At 46.5% G+C, this 21,394-nt stretch overlaps 1 protein-coding gene across 3 annotated transcripts in view; it reads right to left on the bottom strand.

The window, feature by feature from the left end:
* The window catches only part of FAM13C (family with sequence similarity 13 member C), a 78,170-nt gene extending 56,789 nt beyond the window's left edge, over nucleotides 1-21,381 (bottom strand). For 2 of the 3 annotated variants that reach the window (XM_074297050.1, XM_074297052.1), the window contains exons 1-4: nucleotides 21,329-21,381; nucleotides 20,018-20,056; nucleotides 10,594-10,650; nucleotides 6,815-6,992 (exon numbers count right to left, since the gene is read on the bottom strand). In XM_074297050.1, the coding sequence (XP_074153151.1) occupies nucleotides 6,815-6,992; nucleotides 10,594-10,650; nucleotides 20,018-20,056; nucleotides 21,329-21,366 (312 nt within the window). In that variant the 5' untranslated portion in view covers nucleotides 21,367-21,381. Of the gene's footprint in view, nucleotides 1-6,814; nucleotides 6,993-10,593; nucleotides 10,651-20,017; nucleotides 20,189-21,328 lie in introns of those variants that run through there. The other variant, XM_074297053.1, reaches the window with a different exon arrangement.
* Between the last annotated feature and the right edge of the window lie 13 nt (nucleotides 21,382-21,394).

Below are 21,394 nucleotides of genomic sequence, written 5' to 3'. Positions count from 1 at the left end.
GTCGGAAGTCTGCATTCTCCCTGCTGGGGTTGAGGGAGGAAGGAAGCCCAAGCTCCCTGGCTCAGAATGCAGGGCGCTGGCGCTCCTCCAAGTCTCTGACCAAAGTTTGGGCAACTGCGAGTTCTCCTAATTAATTTTGTGCTATCCACACTCCCCACCAGCTCTGCCTCCAGGCAGAGCTCTCCCAAACAGGCCAGGCGCATCCCCATTAAACTCAGGCACACTGCCCAGGGACGGGTATCCCGGTCCCTGGGGACGCAGATCTGCCCATCTGTGTTCTGGAAGGTGGAGGCAGGACCCCAATGGCCCATCCTGCCCCTCCCCCCTGGGCACTGCGTCCAGTGCCCTCCCACTGTCGGGGACACAGCGTTCCGAGGGTTTGTCAGGACCCTTTACTTCCCAGATGAGAACCCCGAATCCTAGAGAGTTAAGGTGATTTGTCCAAGTGCACCCACAAAACAAGTGCCAGAATTCTCTGGCCTCAATTCCTGGAGAAAGAGATCAGTATGGAGCAAGAGTATAATGGATCTTGAGGTCAGAAATCCTGAGTTCAAATCTTTACTTGAACTTGATCTCTGGTAAAAAGAATAGAGGGAGCTCAAATATCACAATGCCCAGAATATCATAGGCACTTAAATGCTTCTGGACAGATTGGTTGCTATCCTTTCTAGCTCTAGAGCTCTGTGATTTTGAAGGCGGAGGATTTGAGCCCAAAGGAAAGCCTCCAGTTAACTAGAGCTGTCCCACTGAGAAATGGGGGGCTTGCTACAGGCCTGAGGCATGAGCACGACAGCCCTAGCCAGGGCACACGGATGATCTCACCAGAGCACTGATTTGTACCACATCCTCTAGCGTCCTCCGTGACCTCCGCCGTCCCCTCCCATTCATCTCAGCTCCGCAAACATTTATCCAGCATCCCTTTGTGCTGCCCACCCCACAGCCTCCAAGGCCAAACGACCATTGTCCTGAGCTCATCAGCAGCAAGAGCCATTCATCAAGATTTGGACCAGGGAGTACTTTTCCAGCCGGATCTGCAGGAGCAAGTTCTGTGTTTGTATTCTCTGTGTGTGTGTGTGTAAGTGTGTGTGTGTGTGTGTGTGTGTGTGTGTGTGTGTGTGTGTCTGTAAATCAACAGGATGCTTATCCAAAACACCCATTAGGGTAAGGAATACCATATCCATAGGATAAAACATCTTTCATTTATGACTCAAAGAAGAACAAAGCCTTGGAAGCAGAAGAGGGAGGGCACAGTGTTACAGCTGGCTATCTGGGGGCATAACGGGGTCAGGAGATAGAGGTTAAGAACCTTTTTTTAATAGAAACTCTTGAGTAGCCAAGGCCTCTTAATCTCATTAAGATACAAGTTGCCATAAGACATATTCTACCAGAAATCCTTAAACGGGTCTATGAACTTATTGTACACACACACACACACACTCACACATACAGATATAAATTTGCAGATATATAAACACATATATATGTGTATAGATTTCATGTATTTTTACATAATTGGCTTCCTTTGTGATCCAAGGTATTTCACTTAATGCATTTAAAAACACCCTTGTAGGAGCCCCCAGGCTTCCCAGCCCAAATCAGGCTAAGAATCCCTACTCTGAATCATGTGCCATGTCCAAACAAAAGCTAAATCAAATAGAATCTCCCAGCCCTTTAGCTACCCCGGACCATGAATCTTTCCTCATCCTTGAGGAATCAGAAAGGAGTTGGGAAAGAGCTGGCCAGCTACTGGACCTTGGCCAAATCCATTCCCCTCTCCCTACCTCTACTTCTTCATCAGGGAAATGGGAAGAGTTGGGTGAGAAGGTCCCGACCGTACCAGAAGAACTCCCCTGGGGACACATCCAGTGAATGGCTGGCCCTGCAGCCTTTGCCGGGGACGCCACCAAGAGCTGTCCGTCCCCCAGGGCAGCCCACTCTGCTGAGAGAATTCTCCTCATCAGGAATTTCTCTCGTCCCCTCCCCTTCACTTCTGTGCAGCCCAAGGACCCTTCCCAGAGGGATCACCATCAGGTGGGAGGCAGGGCTCTCCCTTTTGTTCCAGCTTCAAGGAGACTCCTCCCCCTCTTTTACCCATTTACAAGTTTCACTTTAAGAAAGGGCCCATGGGCTTCACCAACTGGACAGAAGGCTCCCTAATGGGCCAAGGAGAGCCAGACCTCCGGGGTTCCGCCCGATTCTGGAATTGGGATCTCTGGGAATCTCATCAAGAGCTCAGGCTGCCCTCCTCCCCCACCCACCATGGAAATTCTTTGAAGCTTGTTTTAGTTTTTGCCATTTCATCCTAGGTGATGCTGAATAACTGATTTATTGAAACTGAACTGGAAAAGCCACTAATCCAACCCATATTAGAAATTAGAATAATAACAACAGCACACACATTTATATGGCAAAGTTCTTTACACAATTTAACTAATCCTTATAACAGTCCTCTGAGGTAGATGTTTTTATTATCCCGATTTTTACAGAAGAGGAAACTGAGTCTCAGAGAGACACAGAGCAGAATCTGAACTCGGGTTTTCTTAGCTCGGCGATGCTCCCCCCACCACTTACGAGGTTGCTAAGAAGGGGTCTTGAAGCCCTGCTCTGAGGGGAGACCTGTTCCCTTCCAGAGCAGCCCATTCCACACTGTTCAGAAACTTTTCCCGATCTTCCCCCCGAGAACACGACACTCCACTCACAATGAACGGCTCTTTATTCCGAGCTATCCTGTTGTTCATTCAGGAACAGACACTCTTTGTTCGCCTTACAAGAGAGCTCTCCCTACTGGTTCAAAAGTGGTTGGTCTATTAAACTCCAACCCCAAGAGGGTGTTGGACACGAGAATCCATCCTGAAAGCTCCCCAAAGCAGCCATGCCGGGGGCGACCCCCACCACCCACTAACACCCCCTGGGCACTGCCCTCAGCATCTGGGAGGGCAAAGGGCATTCTCAATTTCTTGGGTCTGTACTGATAAACCATATGAGAAACCGAGAGGAAAAAGGCAAAATAAGTACCTGGCACACAGGAGGCGTCTAATCAATGCTACTTCTTTAACACCCAGAATCTATTTTTGTTTTGATCACTGAGTTTCAATACTTTTGTACATTCTATTTTACCCATTTAAAAGTATCACTTTAAGAAAGGACCCATGGGCTTCGCCAGCTGGACAGAAGGATCCCTGGCACCAAATGGGCCAAGAAGAGCCGGACCTCCAGGGTCCTGCCCGATTCTGAAATTGGGATCTCTGGGCATTTCATGAGCAGATCTCCCCAAGAGCTCCCTGTCCTGGTAGAAAAGCACAGAGAGAAGCTAAGTAACAGAGGGCTGGCCAAGAGGGTAAAGGGGGGCTTCCACTGCAGATCCCATTTCAAATTATCATCCTAATTGCCGTTTGGAATAAAACTAAAATGTGACTGGATTACCAGCTCCTAAAAATAGGAGCAACCTGTTTTTAACACCAGGCCAAGTGCAGCCAGTTGGGAAATCTGAATTCTCTGAAATGCGGGCCCTGTAAACTCATCAGTGAAGTGCTGCTGCCCAAGGTCTTCGGGAATATTATCTGTCTTGCAAGAGAAACACACAGTCAGATGCAGAGCCTCCCACACTGCCGATGAGACAGGACAAGAAAGCTGAGACCAACCTTCCAGAGAGCCGGGTTCTCGGGGCTGGGATCAGAGAAGCCCCCACAATAACACTGACTCTGACCAGCCAGAGCAACCTTTGGAGAGGAGAGGACTGGGACCTCCAGCAATCGCTGCTTCAAAAACAACCACGAGAAATGGGGTCCGGCCCCAGGAAGGAGGCTGATGGAGGTCGGGGCCCCTCCAACCTTCCCTTGGGGAAGAGGAGGCTTTAATGACCTAGTGATGTCACCAGGGAATGCCTTTTCCACTCACAAAGATCATGGCTCCTCAGCAACTTAAGAGGGAATTTTGTGAGGAGCAGATGGGGAACCCAAGAGACACCCAGTGTCCTAGTGAGAAGGTCAGCCTTGGGGAGCCCGCACATGGCACACCATGGGTCCCCTGACTACCTAAGGCTGGAAGGAATCAACAGTACAAGGAAACAGAAAGAGCTAAGTGAGAGAGAGGGAGAGACACAGAGACACAGAGAGGGAGAGAAACAGAGACTGAGAGACAGACTGAGACAGATGGACTGAAAGACAGGGAAACCCATGAAGAGAGAGATGAGAGGAAAGAGAAAGGAGAAAGAGAGAGTGTGTATAAAAGAGAGAAAGAGATATAAGAAAGAGGAGGGAAGAAGGGGAGCGAGAGAAACAGAAAGAGAGGGAACAAGAAAGAGTGACAGAAAGGGGGAGGTAGAGATAGAGAAAAGGGGGCTCTGGAAATGCAAATATTAGCAAACAAGAGAGTTATGAAGATGATCACAACTTTTGTTCCGAGAATTCCACTGTGAGAAGAATATATCCTTGAACATGATTTTTGTAAAAAGAGCTTCTCTGTTCAAAAATGTCCAATAACAAGTAATTACCAAAAAAAGAAAGAAGAAAGGAAGAAAGGAAAGAAGGAAGAAAGGGAGGGAGGGAAGAAAGGAGAGAGGAAGGGAGGAAAGGAAAGAAGAGAAGGAGGGAGGAAGGAAGGGAGGGAAGAAGGAAAGAAGGGAAGAACAGAGGGAGGGAAGGAGGGAAGGAAGCAGGGAAAGCAGGGAGGGAAGAAAGGAGGGAGGGAAAAAAAGCAAGTCCAATCTGGCTCCTCCCTCCCTCGTAATTGTTCGCCAACAAGTGATGGTTAAATAACCCGCAGTCCATTAAGGTAAGGGGCTTCTCAGCGCCATTAAGAAAGCCCCAGAGGAAGGCCAGCTCACGAGGATTTTTTCTGAAGTGCTGCCAGGTACCAAACCAGACGCAGAGAGTGGCCGCCGGCGTATTCTGGCCACATAAAGGAAAAGTGAGTAAGACTGAACGGAATAAAGAAGAATCCCATGGCCAACTTGGAGGAAATGCCTGAAAACTATGGAGTTCCACCATCCATTAAAATTAATCAATCAAATGTAAATAATGACCAAGCAAGTGTGGATTATTACAAGGACGTTCACTAAGACTTGAAGATAGAAAATGTACCCGAGCCACAAGCGGCGCTGGACCCCCGGCCCTCACCGCCCTCTCTGAGAAGGCAGAGCCTTACTGGGCAAGGAGACCCTCGGCCACCCCCTTCACGCAATGGTGAGCTCTGCCTTCTAGAGGGGTCTGTAGCAAGCTGCAACTCCCCCCACCCGGTATTTTTACTCTGAGCCATCCATGTTTCAGAAGACGTTGAATGATCTGTGGCAATTACACAAGCATTTGTCAAACTCTGGTTTTTAAGAGGCAAGTGACAAGAGAAGGCAGCTCGGTCAAGCAGTTTTGGCCGCCCAGCTGTGAAATCAGGGGGCTGCTGCAGACGGCCTGGCCCCTTCTGGTCCCAAGGACCCAGAGCCAGGAGCCCCTGGCCCGGCCTGCCTTTGCTCGTCCCCCTGGGATGCTGAGGTAAAGCTGGTCAGTCCCGTGTCTGATTTAAATCTGCTGCCATAAGACCCCCAAGTCCCACAGAACGTGGCCTGGACAGTTCTGGAGAGCAGTTTCAATCCAGACTCAGGGCTTCATTCACAGAGAGAGCTCCTCTTACCAAGTCCTTACAAGCTTGGTCTTGGGCCTGCCACCCAGGGCCAGCCAGACAGCTGCTACCGGTCAGGAGCTGCCCCACGGCCTGCTCACCTGGAAGCCAGCTCTCTAACTACTAGAGGATGTCGTGAGCCAAAAACCCAGCTCAGCACCCTGGGCTATTTGAGAAAGGTAGAGAGGCAAAGGAAGCCCGCCCAGATCAATAAGTCCGAATACTACGAGCATCCCCAGGCTGCCTGCCCGACTCCGGGGCTCTGGCTTTCCCACTGAGGCTTCCTGAATCCACAGCTCAGTCCCGGGGCAGCAGACCTCCCCCTGACACAGCTGTCCCACTCCCCCTCAGATCAATGGTGCTTAAAGCAAACACTGAGACCCCAAGGTTTGCATCTGCTCCCTCGGGCATCCGCTGCCACCCTAGGAAGGAAGGGCGCTGAGAGAGGAAGGAGCCAGCGCTGGGGAATCAAGCCCAATTTTTTCCCTCAACTTCCCCTTTCCTAAGAAAACATAAGAGATGGAAACCCACGAGCTCAAGGACAAAGCAATGGACTCAGGGTAGAAAATGGTCTCCTAGCAACAGCACCCACAGGCGCGAGGCTGTGGATGGAACAAGGGATGACCCCACGCCACCAGAGTGCCGTCAGAATGGAAGGGAGGGAAGTCAATATTCAGGGTCATTGATGAGAAAGCACGGGAACAAAAATATAAATGAAGGTCAGATTACTTGGAGCTCCTCCCAGTCATCAACAGTCATTTATTAAGCACTTACTATGTACCAGGAACTGGGATAAGTGGGAACACAAAGAAAAAAAACATTCTGGGAATAGGGATCAGGTACAGGGATGGGAGACAAACATTATGTGACCTTGAGAGAGCCAATAGGTCTGTACTGTAGAGCAAATGCAGATGAATGAAACACAGGAAGATAGAAAGGTAGAAGAGGATGGGAAACCTCAGAGATGGCATGTAAGGAATGGATGGCTCTTCAGGAAAACACTTTGCCATCTGAGCGGAAGAGGGATTGGAGCGGGAGGAGACTCCAATTAGAGAGCTAATTAATACAATTTGGGGAACCCAACACTTCTCCCTTAGCTTCTGAGACATTCTTTCTTCCTGCATGATCATTGGAGGAATTCCAGGAAAGCATCCTTGCCCCTCTGGGCTGAAGGTGCAGAGAAGGCAGAAGCGTCTCCTACCTGGTTCTCTCCATGGCCCTTCACGGCCTCCCCTTTGATGATAGATTTGGGTTTCCTGGACTTGAAGTTGCCCATTGTGCATCGCAACGCTCCATGGAACAAGGCCTGTTCTACATGCTGCTGGCTCTCTTCTAGGAGGGCAATGTTGTCAGGGTAATTTTCTTTATTATTTTCATCTCTAAAATTGGAAACACAATTAGGAAAATGAATGAAGTAAGGAAAAACAAAGTAAAAGCAACAGAGAATTACAGCCGTGTATGGATGGTTAGAAGAAAACGCCAAATTGACTGATGGAATCTCCTTTTTCTTTTGTAATTTTTGGTCTGAATATATAATCTTATCGGTCTGGAATAGTCCAAGTAAAGAGACTCCCTCCCCCACTACACACTGATCTCTCATGTGGAATATGAACTAACCCGCCCAAAGTCACAGAGCCGGCAAGCGTCAAAGGCACAAGCCCAGGTTTTCCTCTTTCCTAGAGGTGCCTTCGCTACTTTTTACCCTGATCTATTTCTTATAACTCAGCAAACTCCTTTTACAACAACCATCTCCCTTTAAACTCAGAGTAATCCCGTGAACTAGACTTAGGATGAAGGCTTAGCCAGCCCAATGCATTGATGAGAAAACCGAAATCCAGAGCAGTTAAGTCACTTGTTGAGGTCACAGTGAATGGAAATATTAACATCTGTTGTTTGGTCCGTCATCCGTTAGACCAGGGGCTTTTAACTTGGGGCTCCCATCAGCTTGTTTTTGTAACCTTTGGGTTATTGTTTTATTTCCCTTGTAACACACCACATTTTATTTACACACTGGTTCTGAGAAAGGGCCCAAAGGCTTCACCTCACTGCCCAAGGGATCCCAGACGCAGGAAGCCAGCACTGGGCCATTCTGCCAAAGCTGCCCCAATGATGTGTCAGTGCCAGGAATCCCACCAAAATGCCCTGACCCCAAAAGAAGAGCTTCCAGGGAATCTAACAGGCCACCAATGCTTGTATTCATAAGTGGAAGAAAAAAAAATCAGTGTCCTTGAAAATGGGTGAGAATTTGAGGAGGAGGAAGAAAAAAATAGCAATTAGTGTCAGAGACTTTCTTTAAAAAAAAAAAATGTATTTAAAGAGTTCATTACTAATGGGCTGGGAAAGCAAAATCATCCTGAACTAAAAACATCATGGGTTTATTTCAGCTTTATTTAAAGTAAGAGATAGGCTTTCTCCTTTCCTTGGGCAAAGTCTGGCCAAGTCTCACACCAGCCCTCCTCCAAAAGAGATCTCTAGAAAAGGAGATCGGGTGAGAAAAAAGCCCATCATTCAGTGCTTTCAGACCCACCCATCACCCTCTGATAAAATTCACCCTAAATTGCACCAGCTCCAAGGGATTCCACATAACAAACTCTCTCAGCTCCACAACAGAGAGGGCGAGTCAATCAGGTGGGAACGGAGAGAACGTGTCCTGCCCTTTCACTGCCGGGGAGCCTCAGACAGCCCCGGCGAGGGCCAGCTTATTGATCTGTTTTCTCTTCCTTTTGGTCTGTCAGAGGCAAGCGTGGTGAGGGGAGAGGAAGCCGTCCAGCCGAGTGACAGCCATCTGTGGACTTCCCCCAAATCTGCTCCATCATCCTGGAGAGCTACAGGTAGGCTTGAAAAAGCAGGATAGACAAGTAGCACAATCCAAAGGGTGTGTGGGAAAAGCCCAGCAGCTGTAGCATGAGGAGATGAGCATAAGGAAGATGGGTATCAAGGGAGGGGCTCCGGGCCATCATGGCCCACCAAGCCAAGGAGCTCCAACTATATCTAGAAATTGGAGCTGGGGGATTTTGACTTCCAGAAGAGGCTGAAGCGGGATCAATTTATTCTTATACCACATTACATTTAATGCTAACTCATGTCATATTTATTATGCTGTTATACTGAAGCAGTAAAGCATCAAAACTCAGAAGCAGGAACACACATTCTAGTCCCACCTTAACATATCCTGATTGTGTGACCTTGGAGCAGTCAACCTGAAGGGCTCGAGGAAACTCCCCGAGCCTGTCAGTGACTGCACTGATGGGGTACCCCCGCTATCCCCTTAAGGTCACAGGTCCGGTCTCCACCCGTACAGTATTACGTTACGTTATGTTGGAATATATATTACACTATACCAGATTGTATTATGTCCTAAAGTATATTATGTCATGTTATATGATACTTTGTGATGTTATATATTATATTGTATATAGTATATATATTATTACACAATATATAACAATAATATTATATATAATATAATACAATAATATGTAATTATATATTATTAAATATTGTGTTATAGTATAACAGATCATGTTCTATTGTGTTTAGTGTATCAAGTGACATATATATTGTTAATGCTGTTTTATCACATTGTATCATATTTTATTTCCCATGTCACAATATTACATTATTTCACACTGTTACATATCTCTCTATCAGGTTTCAGCTCGGTGTGTCATTTTAGATTTGTTTGTTCTCCTTCCTTTTATAAATAAACCCAATAAAAGGCCAAATGAGACAAGTTTTGAATATAGACTGGCCTTCTCCCCACAAGAGACACACAGACCATATTAAACTGGGTGGACATTGAGCCCCACTTACTGGAAAAAAGCTTGACTAGCCCCGGGCAACTGGCAATTTGCAAGGATGACTTGGATGACTAATTTTAGCACACAGCAGGATTCAGGCGTGGGTTAGCAACAAGTCTCAAGCTTTCCATTATTCAATGATGATTTCAACTGACACCAAACATGAGAGCTGTAACTGGGGTGGGGCAAAAAGGCCACGAGGCCAGGGCAACACATGGGGTAAAGTGCCATCAGTCATTCAATATTTATGAAGTACCTACGATGAGTCAGAGGCTATGCTAGGTCTGGTCAATAAAGAGAGAAAGGTAAAACAGTCCCTGGAGAACTGATAATCTAGCAGGGAAAGGCAATATGCACATATGCAGTTACCTAGGGAGGAATGATAGAACCGGCTCCCATCCGCTCTTAGGAATCTATTATTATATTAGATTACTTGCCATCTAGGGGAGGGAGTGGGGAATGGGGGAAATTGGAACACAAGGTTTTGCAAGAGTTGATGCTGAAAAATTATCCAAAAATTAATTTAAATAAGAATCTATTTGTTAAATTTTAAATTAAAAATTAAATTTCGGAGTCATCATTTACACCTTGGGAACAGAAATGCTACAAGTCACTCCGGTATGATAAGTGTGCACATTATACACACTTGGAAGGCTGACACAGAAGGATCTCAGCGCTGGAGATTTTTCTGTATAATCTTGTTAGCATGTAAAAGTCCTTTTTCCCAATAATTCTTGGGGAAATAGGATGGTGTGCTATCGGGATTCCTCCTGTGAAAAACTGCTGGCGAGTGAAGACAGTTAGGGAGGACTTGGAACTGAACTTTTCCCAGGGGCCATAGTCCTTATAGGTGGACCACACTGGTGAATGCCATTTCCGGACCTACATTTTATGAACCAAACACAAGCTGAGGGCTCTGGGATACAGGATGGTGTCTCTGCCCTTGAATGGGGGCCCTGAGATTAATTAAATAGAATAATAATAATAATATTATAATTATTAATTCTATATCTATATATAATTGTATTAATTATTAGTTATAACTTATAATAACAAATGTTAATTATATAATTATAATATAACAATAAATAATATAATTAATTAAATAGAAGAGGAATAATAATCAATAAAAAGAAGAGCCCTTCCCCGAGCTGGGGCCCTGGTTTCTCTGCATCCATACCTGAGGCTGGCCCGATCAGGCTGGTCTTCATCAACAGGTACTGGGTCTTCCTCACAGCTGAGGAAGAAAACAAGATTATATCATGGTCAACAGCTTCCCATGGGTTGTGCTCCAACACTCTTCCATCCCCCAACTGTCTCCTCTTCCCCAAACTGGATTCCCTCCCCATCCTCCTCCCTGTTCTGGCCAATTGCAAGAGTTCACATTTTCTGCAGATGCTCGGGGGAAAGCACAAGATTTAGGTTTAAATCCCGGCTCTGCCGTGTGCTGCCCGTGGGATTGTAAAACTCGACCTCCTCTGACAAGACTTAGGGGCTGGTTCTGGAAAGTAACTCAGAACTATTCCCAGAAAATTACCAAATGGCCCATACCCTGTGACCCAGACGGAAAAAGAATCTTTACTGAATATTTATCATATTACTTATCATGACAGCAATTCTTTCAGATGTTGTATATTAATTATATTATATATAATATACACCACACAATATACCATGAAAGATAATTATACTGTTTGTGATATAACACACATTACATTATATATTACACTGTAATTTTAAATGGTATGTTAATTATAATATGTAATAATTACTATATATGTTATTACACTAATATTGATGTAGTGCTTTCTGTATGACAGACACTAGGCCAAAGATTATCTCATTTGATCCTCAAAACAATCCTAAGAGGCAGGTGCTGTCATTTGCCCCATTTTACAGATGAAGAAACTGAGGAAAGTAGACTTTGTCCATCTAGTATTTAAGGTCAGTTTAAACTTGAGGCTTCCTGTCTCCGGGCCCCGGCTCTCTATCCATTGCCCCCTCTTGCTACCAGACACTACTAGTCGTGTATCCCAAAGAAATCAAAGAGGAAAAGGATCTAACTGTGTGAGAATGTTTACAGTGGTTCTCTTCATGGCAGTCAGCTGCTGAGAAGTAAAGGGGTGGGAGTCCTCCCATTGGGAGGTGGTGGAGGAGCACCTTGGGTATTACTGAGAAATGATGAAATGGGCGATTTCAGGGGGAACTGGGAGGACCTGAGGAGAATGATTTCTGGGACAAAGATGACATCCCACGGAACAACGATGTGGCTTTACAACTGTGGTCAACGTGGCGGAGGGGCTCCCTCCTCACGGAGCAGGGATGCACCCAAAATGCGTATTCAAGGTGGGCAGCTGGATTCTGGATGAGGTATTGGGGCCATCATTTTTCCAAGTTTTTTTTTCTCCTTCTTAATTTACAGGTGAGCCTGGGCAAGTTACTTAACCCCAATTGCCTCAGCCAAAAAAAAAAAAAAAAAAATTACAAGTGTGTGTATGACTATATGCAAGGGACAGATTATTATTATTATTTTGACGCTTGATAACTGCAAAAAGAATACTGACGTAAAAAGCTCAGATGGCCAGCTGCCTATCCCTCACATCCTTTCCCTTTCTCGGATCCTGTTCGCCTTGCACGCTGACAAAGTTCTTCCTCACCACAACCCTGTGAAAATCTCATCAGCCCCATTTTATAGAGGGGGACACGATTCTTTAAAAAGGTTTCCAAAAACCCTAGTTACTGGCCTGCAGTCCCACAGTAAAGGAGGCCCAGAGCTAGGATTCAGCTTCATGTGTGGTGGCCCCCGGTCTAGCTTCCTTTCTGTTACATCATATCACAGGCCCCCACTGCAGAGCTGTAAGGGGAAGGAGCTGCAGAGGCCATCCAGGCCAATCCCCTGCAGTTGCCGGATCACCTGCCTAGGGTAGATAAGAGGCAGAATCTGACCCCGGCTCCTTCAACTCCTCTTTCCACAATTTCCTTGAGCCCACTGAACTCAGAGCAAAGCCATCACCCTCCCCTAAAAGGTTCCTAGCTTCAAACTGTCCCTGTCATCTCAACCGCCATCAGCCAGCGGCGTGACCTTGGACAAGTTTATCCGACCTCCGCTTCCCAGATCCGCACCACGATTGGTTTGGACTGAAAGAACCTAAGGCTATTCCCGGCTGGCTCACCCCTCAGCCCGGGATTCTCCTCGCTTTATTCCTGCAGAGCCAGACAAGCGGGTGTCTAGAGAACTCAACCAGTTCTTTCCTAAGCATTTATGTCTAGGCCATTAACACCACCACGATTTCCCCAAGCCCCAACAAAACCTCAAAGTCACCTCTCTCTCATCCCCTCAATCAATACCGAGTGAAGGATCTATTATGCTGAAGGCCCCATTACAATGATTCACTTACTGCCGCCATATTTAAGCGATGTTTTTATATTTTTGAATCGAGAGAAATGACCATTTTACTTGCCTAAATATATCTTTCACCCAGATAATTTATTGAGGCCCATAAACTGGCTAATAATACTACTGGTTTCCCTATGAAAAAAATGTTAATTAACTTTCCAAGGAAGGTCTTCTTATTCTACTAGAACATCCCATTAATGGGCCATTTGTGTTTTGGAACAGAAGCTATTTCTGCTAGGAGTTAACTTTAGCAAAACAAGGAAATCAATAAGCTCTCACATCTGGAATTATGGGTCAAAAAAGGGCCAAAGATAAGCTGGATAATAAGGAAAGACTTCTGAAGGATGAAGGAGAGTCCAAATGGCTAGGGGCTGCTCTGGGAAGTAATGAGCTCCCCATCACTGAGAGGCTGCAAACAGAGACCAGATGAACACTCGTTGGTAAGGCGTAGAGGAGACTTTTGCTCAGATTCAGGCTGGACCAGACAGATGAGGGGGGTCACTTCCAGCTTGGCCATTCCAGGATGGTTGATGGCGCAGCTGAACAATGGCTATTGTTCAGATTTTGGCAGGAACTCCCCCCGCCCACCCCAATGGAGTTTATTATTCTGCTCCCTCCTGGGACATTCGGTTCCAGTGGAAAACACAACAAAGTGACCCTTGGCCTTTGAAGCTGGCGGCTGGACCTCAGTGGCATTGAGGGGCCTGGTACAGCCAGGCCAGGAGCGGGAGCGGGGTCCATCCTGCCCAGGGGCTAAGCCTGGTGGACTGATAGAGCTCTGAGAGAGAGAGCCAAAACCTGGCTAAACCCAGCTGCACATCTGCACTGTGGGCCCCGGGAGGGTGAAGGGAGTGGTGATCAGCTCCAGGGAGGATCTGCTGTCTGTCTCTCTTGGGAGATCCCCACCAGCTGTGTCCAGGGAGGCTCATGCAGGATGGGGAGGGTTGTGCTTGGTGGTGGGGGAGGGAGCGTGTCCTCCTTATGGATGCTCCATGCTTTACAACAGACGAAAAAGACAAACTTAGACTCCCACCTTGGAAGAGCCATTCTGCCTCATTGAGCCTCAGTTTCCTCATCTGTAAAGTGGAAATAATAATAGCACCTACCTCACAGCGTTGTTATTATCATCAGTGAGACAATGTTTGCAGAGTGATGTGCAAACCTTAAAGCAACATATAAATGTTAGTTTATAGGTAAGGGCATCTAGGTGGCGCTGTGGATGGAGCCCCAGTCCTGAATTCAGGAGGACCTGAGTTCAAATCCACCCTCAGACACTTAATGCTTCCTAGTTGTGTGATCCTGGGCAAGTCACTTAACCCCAATTGCCTCAGCAAAAAAAAAAAAAAAAAAGGAAGTAACCCAACCAATGAGGCATATAATTGAACAAGAACCATGCAGAGATGTATTTGATTTTTACCATTATTACTAGACAGAAAGGCAAGCACCCCCTAATTTCTTCAATTTAGGGAATTCCCAATATGGAAAGTCCCTCCAGTAACACAGGTTGAAACCCCTCAATGACTGAACCTTTAGAAAGCTGCCTGAAGCACTAGGGGCAGGCTTACTTGGGGTTGCAGAGCTTTTATGCATCCTGCTAACACTTGAACCCGGGTTTTGCTGAATGCCAAGGTGGGCCCCCTAGTGGCCACCCATCTCTCAGAATCAATGATCTGTTTTCTATTTTATCAGGTGACCAGATGGCAATCTAATTGGCGCTCACATCTTAAATGGAATCCCAGCTCCATTTTCTGCAGTTAGCAGGCCAGCTGTATGCAATCCTGGGCTGGGCACGAGCCAGGGATTGGGTTGTGGGTTATGATAGACATACAGAGATGCACATATCAATGTATGTATTTACACACACACACACACACACACACACACACACACACACACACATACACACCAATCTGTAGAGATGAGATAGCAGAAATGGCCTCAGGGTTCATATGTAGCCCAGGTAACAACTGAGGCAAGTTTCTTAACTCTTCAGGGTCTGTCCACCCCCTCCCTATTCACCTAACTCTAAAACTGGAGGCTCTAGAGAAAAGTGCTGACCACAATTCCTCCCCACGCCAAGAAATGTGAAGATTTCAGATCTCACCAGAAGTGCAAAATCCCTCCATTCGGGGACAATCTGCAACTCAGTTTGTGAATGGCCTTTGGAACCCTGAGAGGTTCATCACAGTTTATATTTATAGGACTGGCAAACTATGTTATCTCAAATTCTGGGGAGGCAAGTACTGTTATTATTCCCATTTTACAGATGAAGAAACTGAGGCAGATAGAGGAAGTGACTTATCCAGGCTAACACTGCTAGGAAGTGTCTGAGCCTCTCTGTGACTCCAGCTCTACCCACTGCACCACTGAGTAGCCTTTGAAGCAATGCCCTCCGGGGCGTTTTGTTTTCACTTTGGAGGGATGCTGCCAATGAACAATGAACCTGCCCCAGAATTATAAACAGGAAGGAGTCAGGGACAGTATCTGGAAAATTTCAGAGATTCCAAATTGTTCCCTACTCCCAGAATCCATCTCTTTATCACCAATAAGGGCTTCCAGGGTCCCACTCTGGCTGCAATCACAGGCTTCCACCGTCTCAGAAAAATCCTCCATGACCCTGAAAAGCACGAGACAGGCAAACCCAGGCCGGGGCATCCTGCCAAGCACAGTTAGTGCCGCAAAGACCCACCTTTGACATCTGGCATCACAGGGCCCATAATTAGCAGAGCCAGCACCTGAACTTGGATCTAACTGACCTCAAATCCTGTGCTCTCCACCCACGGCTAGGCTGCCTCCACTTCCAAAAATGGAAACCAAAGGAAACGGGTACCAAAAACATTCTCTGCGGGGAGGGGGGATGGCAAAGGAAGCGTGCCCATCATGGTGTGGGAAGTGAGAAAGATGCCGAGCAGCCCTCACAAAATAACCAGACGAAGGCATCCAACTGTCACATGAACATCCATGTATGGTTTCTATGTAAAATGCACAACTATACATACATAGGTATACATTTTATCTATAAAATGTGTGATCCTATGTATTTATATATATATAAATGTCATTTTTATATATACATTCAAAATATAAAATATAATTTTCTGTATGTGTAAGTGCATTTATAGACAAGTGCATAATTTTATATATTTTACATATATACATTTTAGATATGAAATTGATATTTCATAAATTTTTGTACATATCTTTGTAGAAAATAATTTCATATATTTGTATAACCATACATATATTTTAGATATACAATGTTTATTTTATATATTCACATGTAGATTTACATATAAAATATATAATCATGTGTATATATATATATACACATATACATTTTAGTTGTAAACTATATAACCTGTATTATATAGAGATATATGCATTTATATATAAAATTCACAATTTTCTTTCTATACACATATATTTTACACAAAATATATTTATATATTTATGTGTATACATTATATAAAATTAAGTTTTATATAATCATGTACACATGTATAACTGTATAACTATAAATTCATGTGTTAAATTTATATATAATTTTATATATTTACATACAAATAAATACATTTCAGATGCAAAATGCATAATTTAATAAATTACTATGCACATAGACATTTTAGGTGGAAAATGTTAATATATTTGTGCATATGTATTTATATATAAACTGTATAATTTTATCTATTCATGCATGTACATATTTCTAGACAAAAACTATAATTTTATCTATTTCTATATGCATATATTTTAGATGCAAAATGTTAATATATTTATACATATGTGCATATGTATTTATATATACATTGTATAATTTTATCTATTTGTGCATGTACATATTTCTATACAAATCTATAATTGTATGTTTCTATACACGTTTTAGATATACATTTATGTATATTTATATATATACACATGTATTTTCATATAAACTTTATAGTTTTATATATTTATGCAAAATCTATAATTTTAGATATTTCTATGCAAATAAACATTTTATACATGAATTATGATTCAGGTATATGAACAAACTTCTATATTAAGAGTAAAATTTCATATATTTGTTTATAGTATACCCTCCCCGTCACTCCCAAAGTTATCTTTCTAAAATTTAAAATATACTTCTAATTGTGTCATTTCCGTACTCAAAAAGTTTCAGTGGCTTTTCTGGGGTTGCCTCTGGAACAAAATAAACTTCTTTGCTATAGAGGCTACTTTACAGGTTGGTTTCATATTATTTCACTTCACAAGTGTCAGGTTTCCAGCTGAATTTTTCTGTTCCATTTGTTGCTCCCCAAACTCATAGCTCATTTCCAACCTATGAACCTTTGCCCAGGCAGTATCCCCATGCCTGGAATATGTTCCTTCCTCAAGACTATCTCTTAGAAGCCTTAGCTTTCCATGCTGCTCAGCTCTGAGGTCAATTCTTAGAAAAGTCTTTTCTGTTGAGCAGATGGATGACCTAATGGACAGAGTGACAGGCCTCGAGGTCAGAAAGGCCCTCCGACCCTTAATAGTTGATATGATCCTGAGAATATCATTTAATTTCCATCCGCCTCAGTTTTCTCAAAATAGAAAAGGATCATAATAACACCTGCCTCCCAGGGCTTTTGTGAAGACCAAATGGGAAAATATTTGTAAAGCACTCAGCACAGTATCTGGGGCACAATAGGTGTTTAATTCTCTTCCTCATATTTTCTTGTATTTACTTAATATATTCTCTTATTTTATCCCCAGGCATCGAAATCATAGTAAGTGCTTTAAAAATGGCAGATTGAATTGAATTGGGGAGGGGGAGTTGATGTCTGTCTCTAAATAGACACATACAATACGTATATTCACATATATACATACCCACACGTATATAACATATGGGTACATGTATATATACAGGTTTCATATTTTTAAAAAAACCTAATAGTTAAGGTCATGTGATTTCACTAGTATATATACCCTCGTGAAACAGGAGGTAGTACGAAGATCCCATAGGTCAGTGGTTCTCAAACTTTATATTCTCAGGACCCATTTATACTCTTAAAAAGCCCCACTCCAAAGAGCTTTTATTACTTTAATCTATTCATGTTCACTGTATTTGAAATTATAATATTTTATTATTATTATAAAAATAGTATAAGGTCTAAGAGACATCACCCGGCGGTTCCCTGATAATCCAACTTCTACATTTTATAGATGAGAAAACTGAAGTACAGACAGCGGGGACTCAGTCACACCTGGGTTTTTGGATGTGTGTGTATGTATATAGTGGTGGCAAAGTAAAATAAATAAAATGTGAGTGTTAGAATAAGTTCATGAACTGCCTCCAAATTCATTACTTGGATAAGTCTCAGCAAATAACTTATTTAAAAGCCTCAGTTTTTCCACCTGTAAATTGGAGACAAGACTACTCCCCTCATCACATCACTATGAGGATCTCCTAAGACAATGTATGCAAAGGGTTTTACAAACCTGCAAGAACTACAGAAATGACTGTTTGGGAGGCATCCAATGGAGTCACAGGGAGAGCTGGCTTTAGGATCAGCGCAAGAAAGGAAGAAAGTACCTCCCCCCATCTGAAAGTAGGTTCACCTTCCAGCTCTGTCACTTACTATGATGACCCATTTCTTTAGGGGGCCCCCAAATCCCTCATCTGAGAAATGAAGCTTCTGGACTGACTCCCACAGTGCCTGCCAGGTTCTTTGCTGCTCTGCTATGTGCTGAGTTCAAGTCTGACCCACAAATGTTAAGTCATTTCACCTTTGGATTCCAAGACAGAGCTCCAAAGTGGCACAAGACAGAGGAGCTGTCCGAGTGCTGGGGGAAGATTTCTTCACCTGTACTCCAATGCCCTCATGAAATAGCAGGTTTAGACGCCTAGAGGGGCCCACCTGGGATTCCTCCTTCGGCATCGGAGTCCAAGTGTACCCCTTCTAAGCACTGCCCCCCTAGAGCCTGGTTTTGGGGATATCAGCCAGGGAGCTTGGCTGGGGGAAGGAAGGTTATAATAGGGAGTGTGGGTGGGTAGGCTATATCAGCCAGGGGACTGGCTGGGGGGAGGGGGGCTGTTTCCCACAGGGCACCTGGCTGGGGGGAGGGGGCAGTATCCGCCAGGGCACCTGGCTGGGGGGAGGGGGCTGTATCCGCCAGGGCACCTGGCTGGGGGGAGGGGGCTGTATCCGCCAGGGCACCTGGCTGGGGGGAGGGGGCTGTATCCGCCAGGGCACCTGGAGGCTCCGGGGAGCAGCAGCCCCGGGAGGGCGCCACACCAGACTCCATCTTCACCCCCGATCCCCCTCCCCGGCGAAGCCAAAGTTTGCTTTCGACTTTCGCCGAGCAATCGGAGGAAAGCGCCGGGCTCGGGTTTTGTTTTTAAACCAGCGCTCCGCTCCGAAGGAAAGCTTCTGGGCTCGCCTTTTAAGGGCAAGCCAGTGTTTTGAAGGCACACAGCGGATGCCGAGCGGCGGGCGTCTCTGGAGAGCGCCCAGCGGCCCAGACAAACAAAGGCCGGGAGGCTCAGGTGCGGGAGACCTGGCGGATGTCGCGCCTCCCCGCCCTCCTCCTCAGACAAAGCTGCCGCCACCGCGCGTCTCCCCGGCCGCCTCCCCCTCCCGCCGCTCGGTCCCCCCCGGCGCGGTCCGGGGCCAGGGAGACTCCGGCGTTCCCAAAGTAACCCCGACAGCGATCGATGAAGGCGCGCTTATGTAACGGGAGCCCCTCTCCCAGGAGCCGCCGGGCCTGGGCAGCCCCCAACTTCCCGGGCTGCTAACTTCTCCCGGGGCCAACCTCCTTTTTTTTTTTTTTTTTTTTGGGGGGGGGGGTCCAGAAGACAAAAGAATCCGAGGTTTGCCGGGAAAGTTGGCTCTGCAGCATCCCCGAAAGGCAGCGCCCGAGCCGCAGTGGGGGCGCGGAGCCGGTTCATCCCGGAGCCTTCAGGGGCAGACCCAGGCCACCGGGCATCTGTGCCAGGGCCGAGCGAGCGCGCCGTGTGCTCCCTGCCGTGGGCCGTGGCCACACACAAAGAGATGAGGGAAAGCCGGCGTGGAAATGCCAGCCGCCTCGCCCTGCGCCGCTGCCCCGCCGCCGACGCGGAGGGGCTCGGCGCGCCCCGCTCCCATCCACCCGCCGATTCCCCGGCGTCCGGGCGTGGGGGCCGGGGATGTTGCGTCCTAAGGGGCCGGGGAGGGGGCTCTCCGGCCGCCCGGGCACTTACTCAGCGATCGCTGGGCTGCTGAAGGACTTCTGCTGCAGGCTGAAACAGAAGCAAGAAAACATCGGCTAAGGCCGGCCAGGCTGGCCCCCATGCACTGGCCCGGCTCCGCCCGCCGCCCCGGACCTGCACGCTCTGCACACGCCCCGAAGGCAGCCCCCGCCGGGATTAGCCGCGCTAAGGCCACGCGCCACCAAGCCCGTCCCCCGGCTGCGCTCCCCGCGCGTAGCCCGGCCCAGCCCGGCCCGGCCCAGCGCCGGGGATCCGCGTGACTGGCAGCCCGTGGGCAGGAGGGGGAGGGGCGGGGGAGGGCCAGGGGGCGGGGGAGGTGAGGAGGAGATAGGGGGAGGGGGAAGAAGAGCTGGGGAGGACGGAGGGGAAAGGGAGATGGGGACGAAAGAGGGGGAAGGGAGGAAGAGAAGCACGAGGGAGATGGGGAGAGGGAGGGGGAGGGGAGTGAGGAAGTGGAGAGGAGATGGGGAATAGAAAGGAAAAGGGGAGAGATGAAAAGAGGGAAGGGGAGAGGGAGATGGAATAAGAAAGATGGAGAGGGGGAGGAGAGAGAGATGGAGAGAGAAGGGAAGGGGAAGAGAAGAGGGAGAAGAGCGAGGGGGGAAGAGCGAAAGAAGATGAGGAAGAAAAAATCAGAGACAGGGGCGAGAGGAGAGTGGGGAGAAGGAAAGTTTGGGGAGGGGGAGAGGAGGAAGAGGAATAGGGACTGGGGAAAAGGGGAGAGCTAAAGGAGGATGGGGAGAGAAGAGGAGGCCAAGGGCCGGAGAGATGGACAATGAGGGAGAGGAAATGGGAAATGGGGGCAGGGAGCCTCCCTGGAGCCCTCCTGGAGGCCCACATCTTCCGCTCTGGCTCCCATCCTCACCCCAAGTCTGTCTGTGACTCTTAGGCTTTGGATCTGGGTGTCTTTGACCCCACCTTCGATTCCTGCGATCCATCAATTCACAAGAATATGTATATATATATATATATATATATATATATATATATATATATATATATATATATATATATATATATATATATATATATATATATATATATATATATACTTTATGTATATGTATGCACACGTTTGCTGATATAAATGTGCAAATTGTGTCAATACAGCGTATTTCAGATGTAATGTATCCCTACAGCCCCCCCCCCACCTCCGCACTAAAGGGAGGTGCATTGTCTCTTCCTTTTCCAGGCCGAGGTCAGCGTGCACTTATGCAGTGCCCACCATGTTCTGGACCCAAAACTGAAGCAGCCCGGTTTAGGAAAACATAGAAGGAAGTTTCAGGGTTTGCAGCCAAGCACCTGGATTCCCCGGCGACTCTGGCTGCGCGTGTGTGCATGTGGGCGTGTGCTTTCCAGGAGTCTCAT

This window comes from Sminthopsis crassicaudata, chromosome 2, assembly GCF_048593235.1.
Source record: "Sminthopsis crassicaudata isolate SCR6 chromosome 2, ASM4859323v1, whole genome shotgun sequence".
Taxonomy (NCBI): Eukaryota; Metazoa; Chordata; class Mammalia; order Dasyuromorphia; family Dasyuridae; genus Sminthopsis; species Sminthopsis crassicaudata.
The sequence above is the reverse complement of the archived record's forward strand: the minus strand, read 5'-3'. Positions and strand labels throughout refer to the sequence as shown.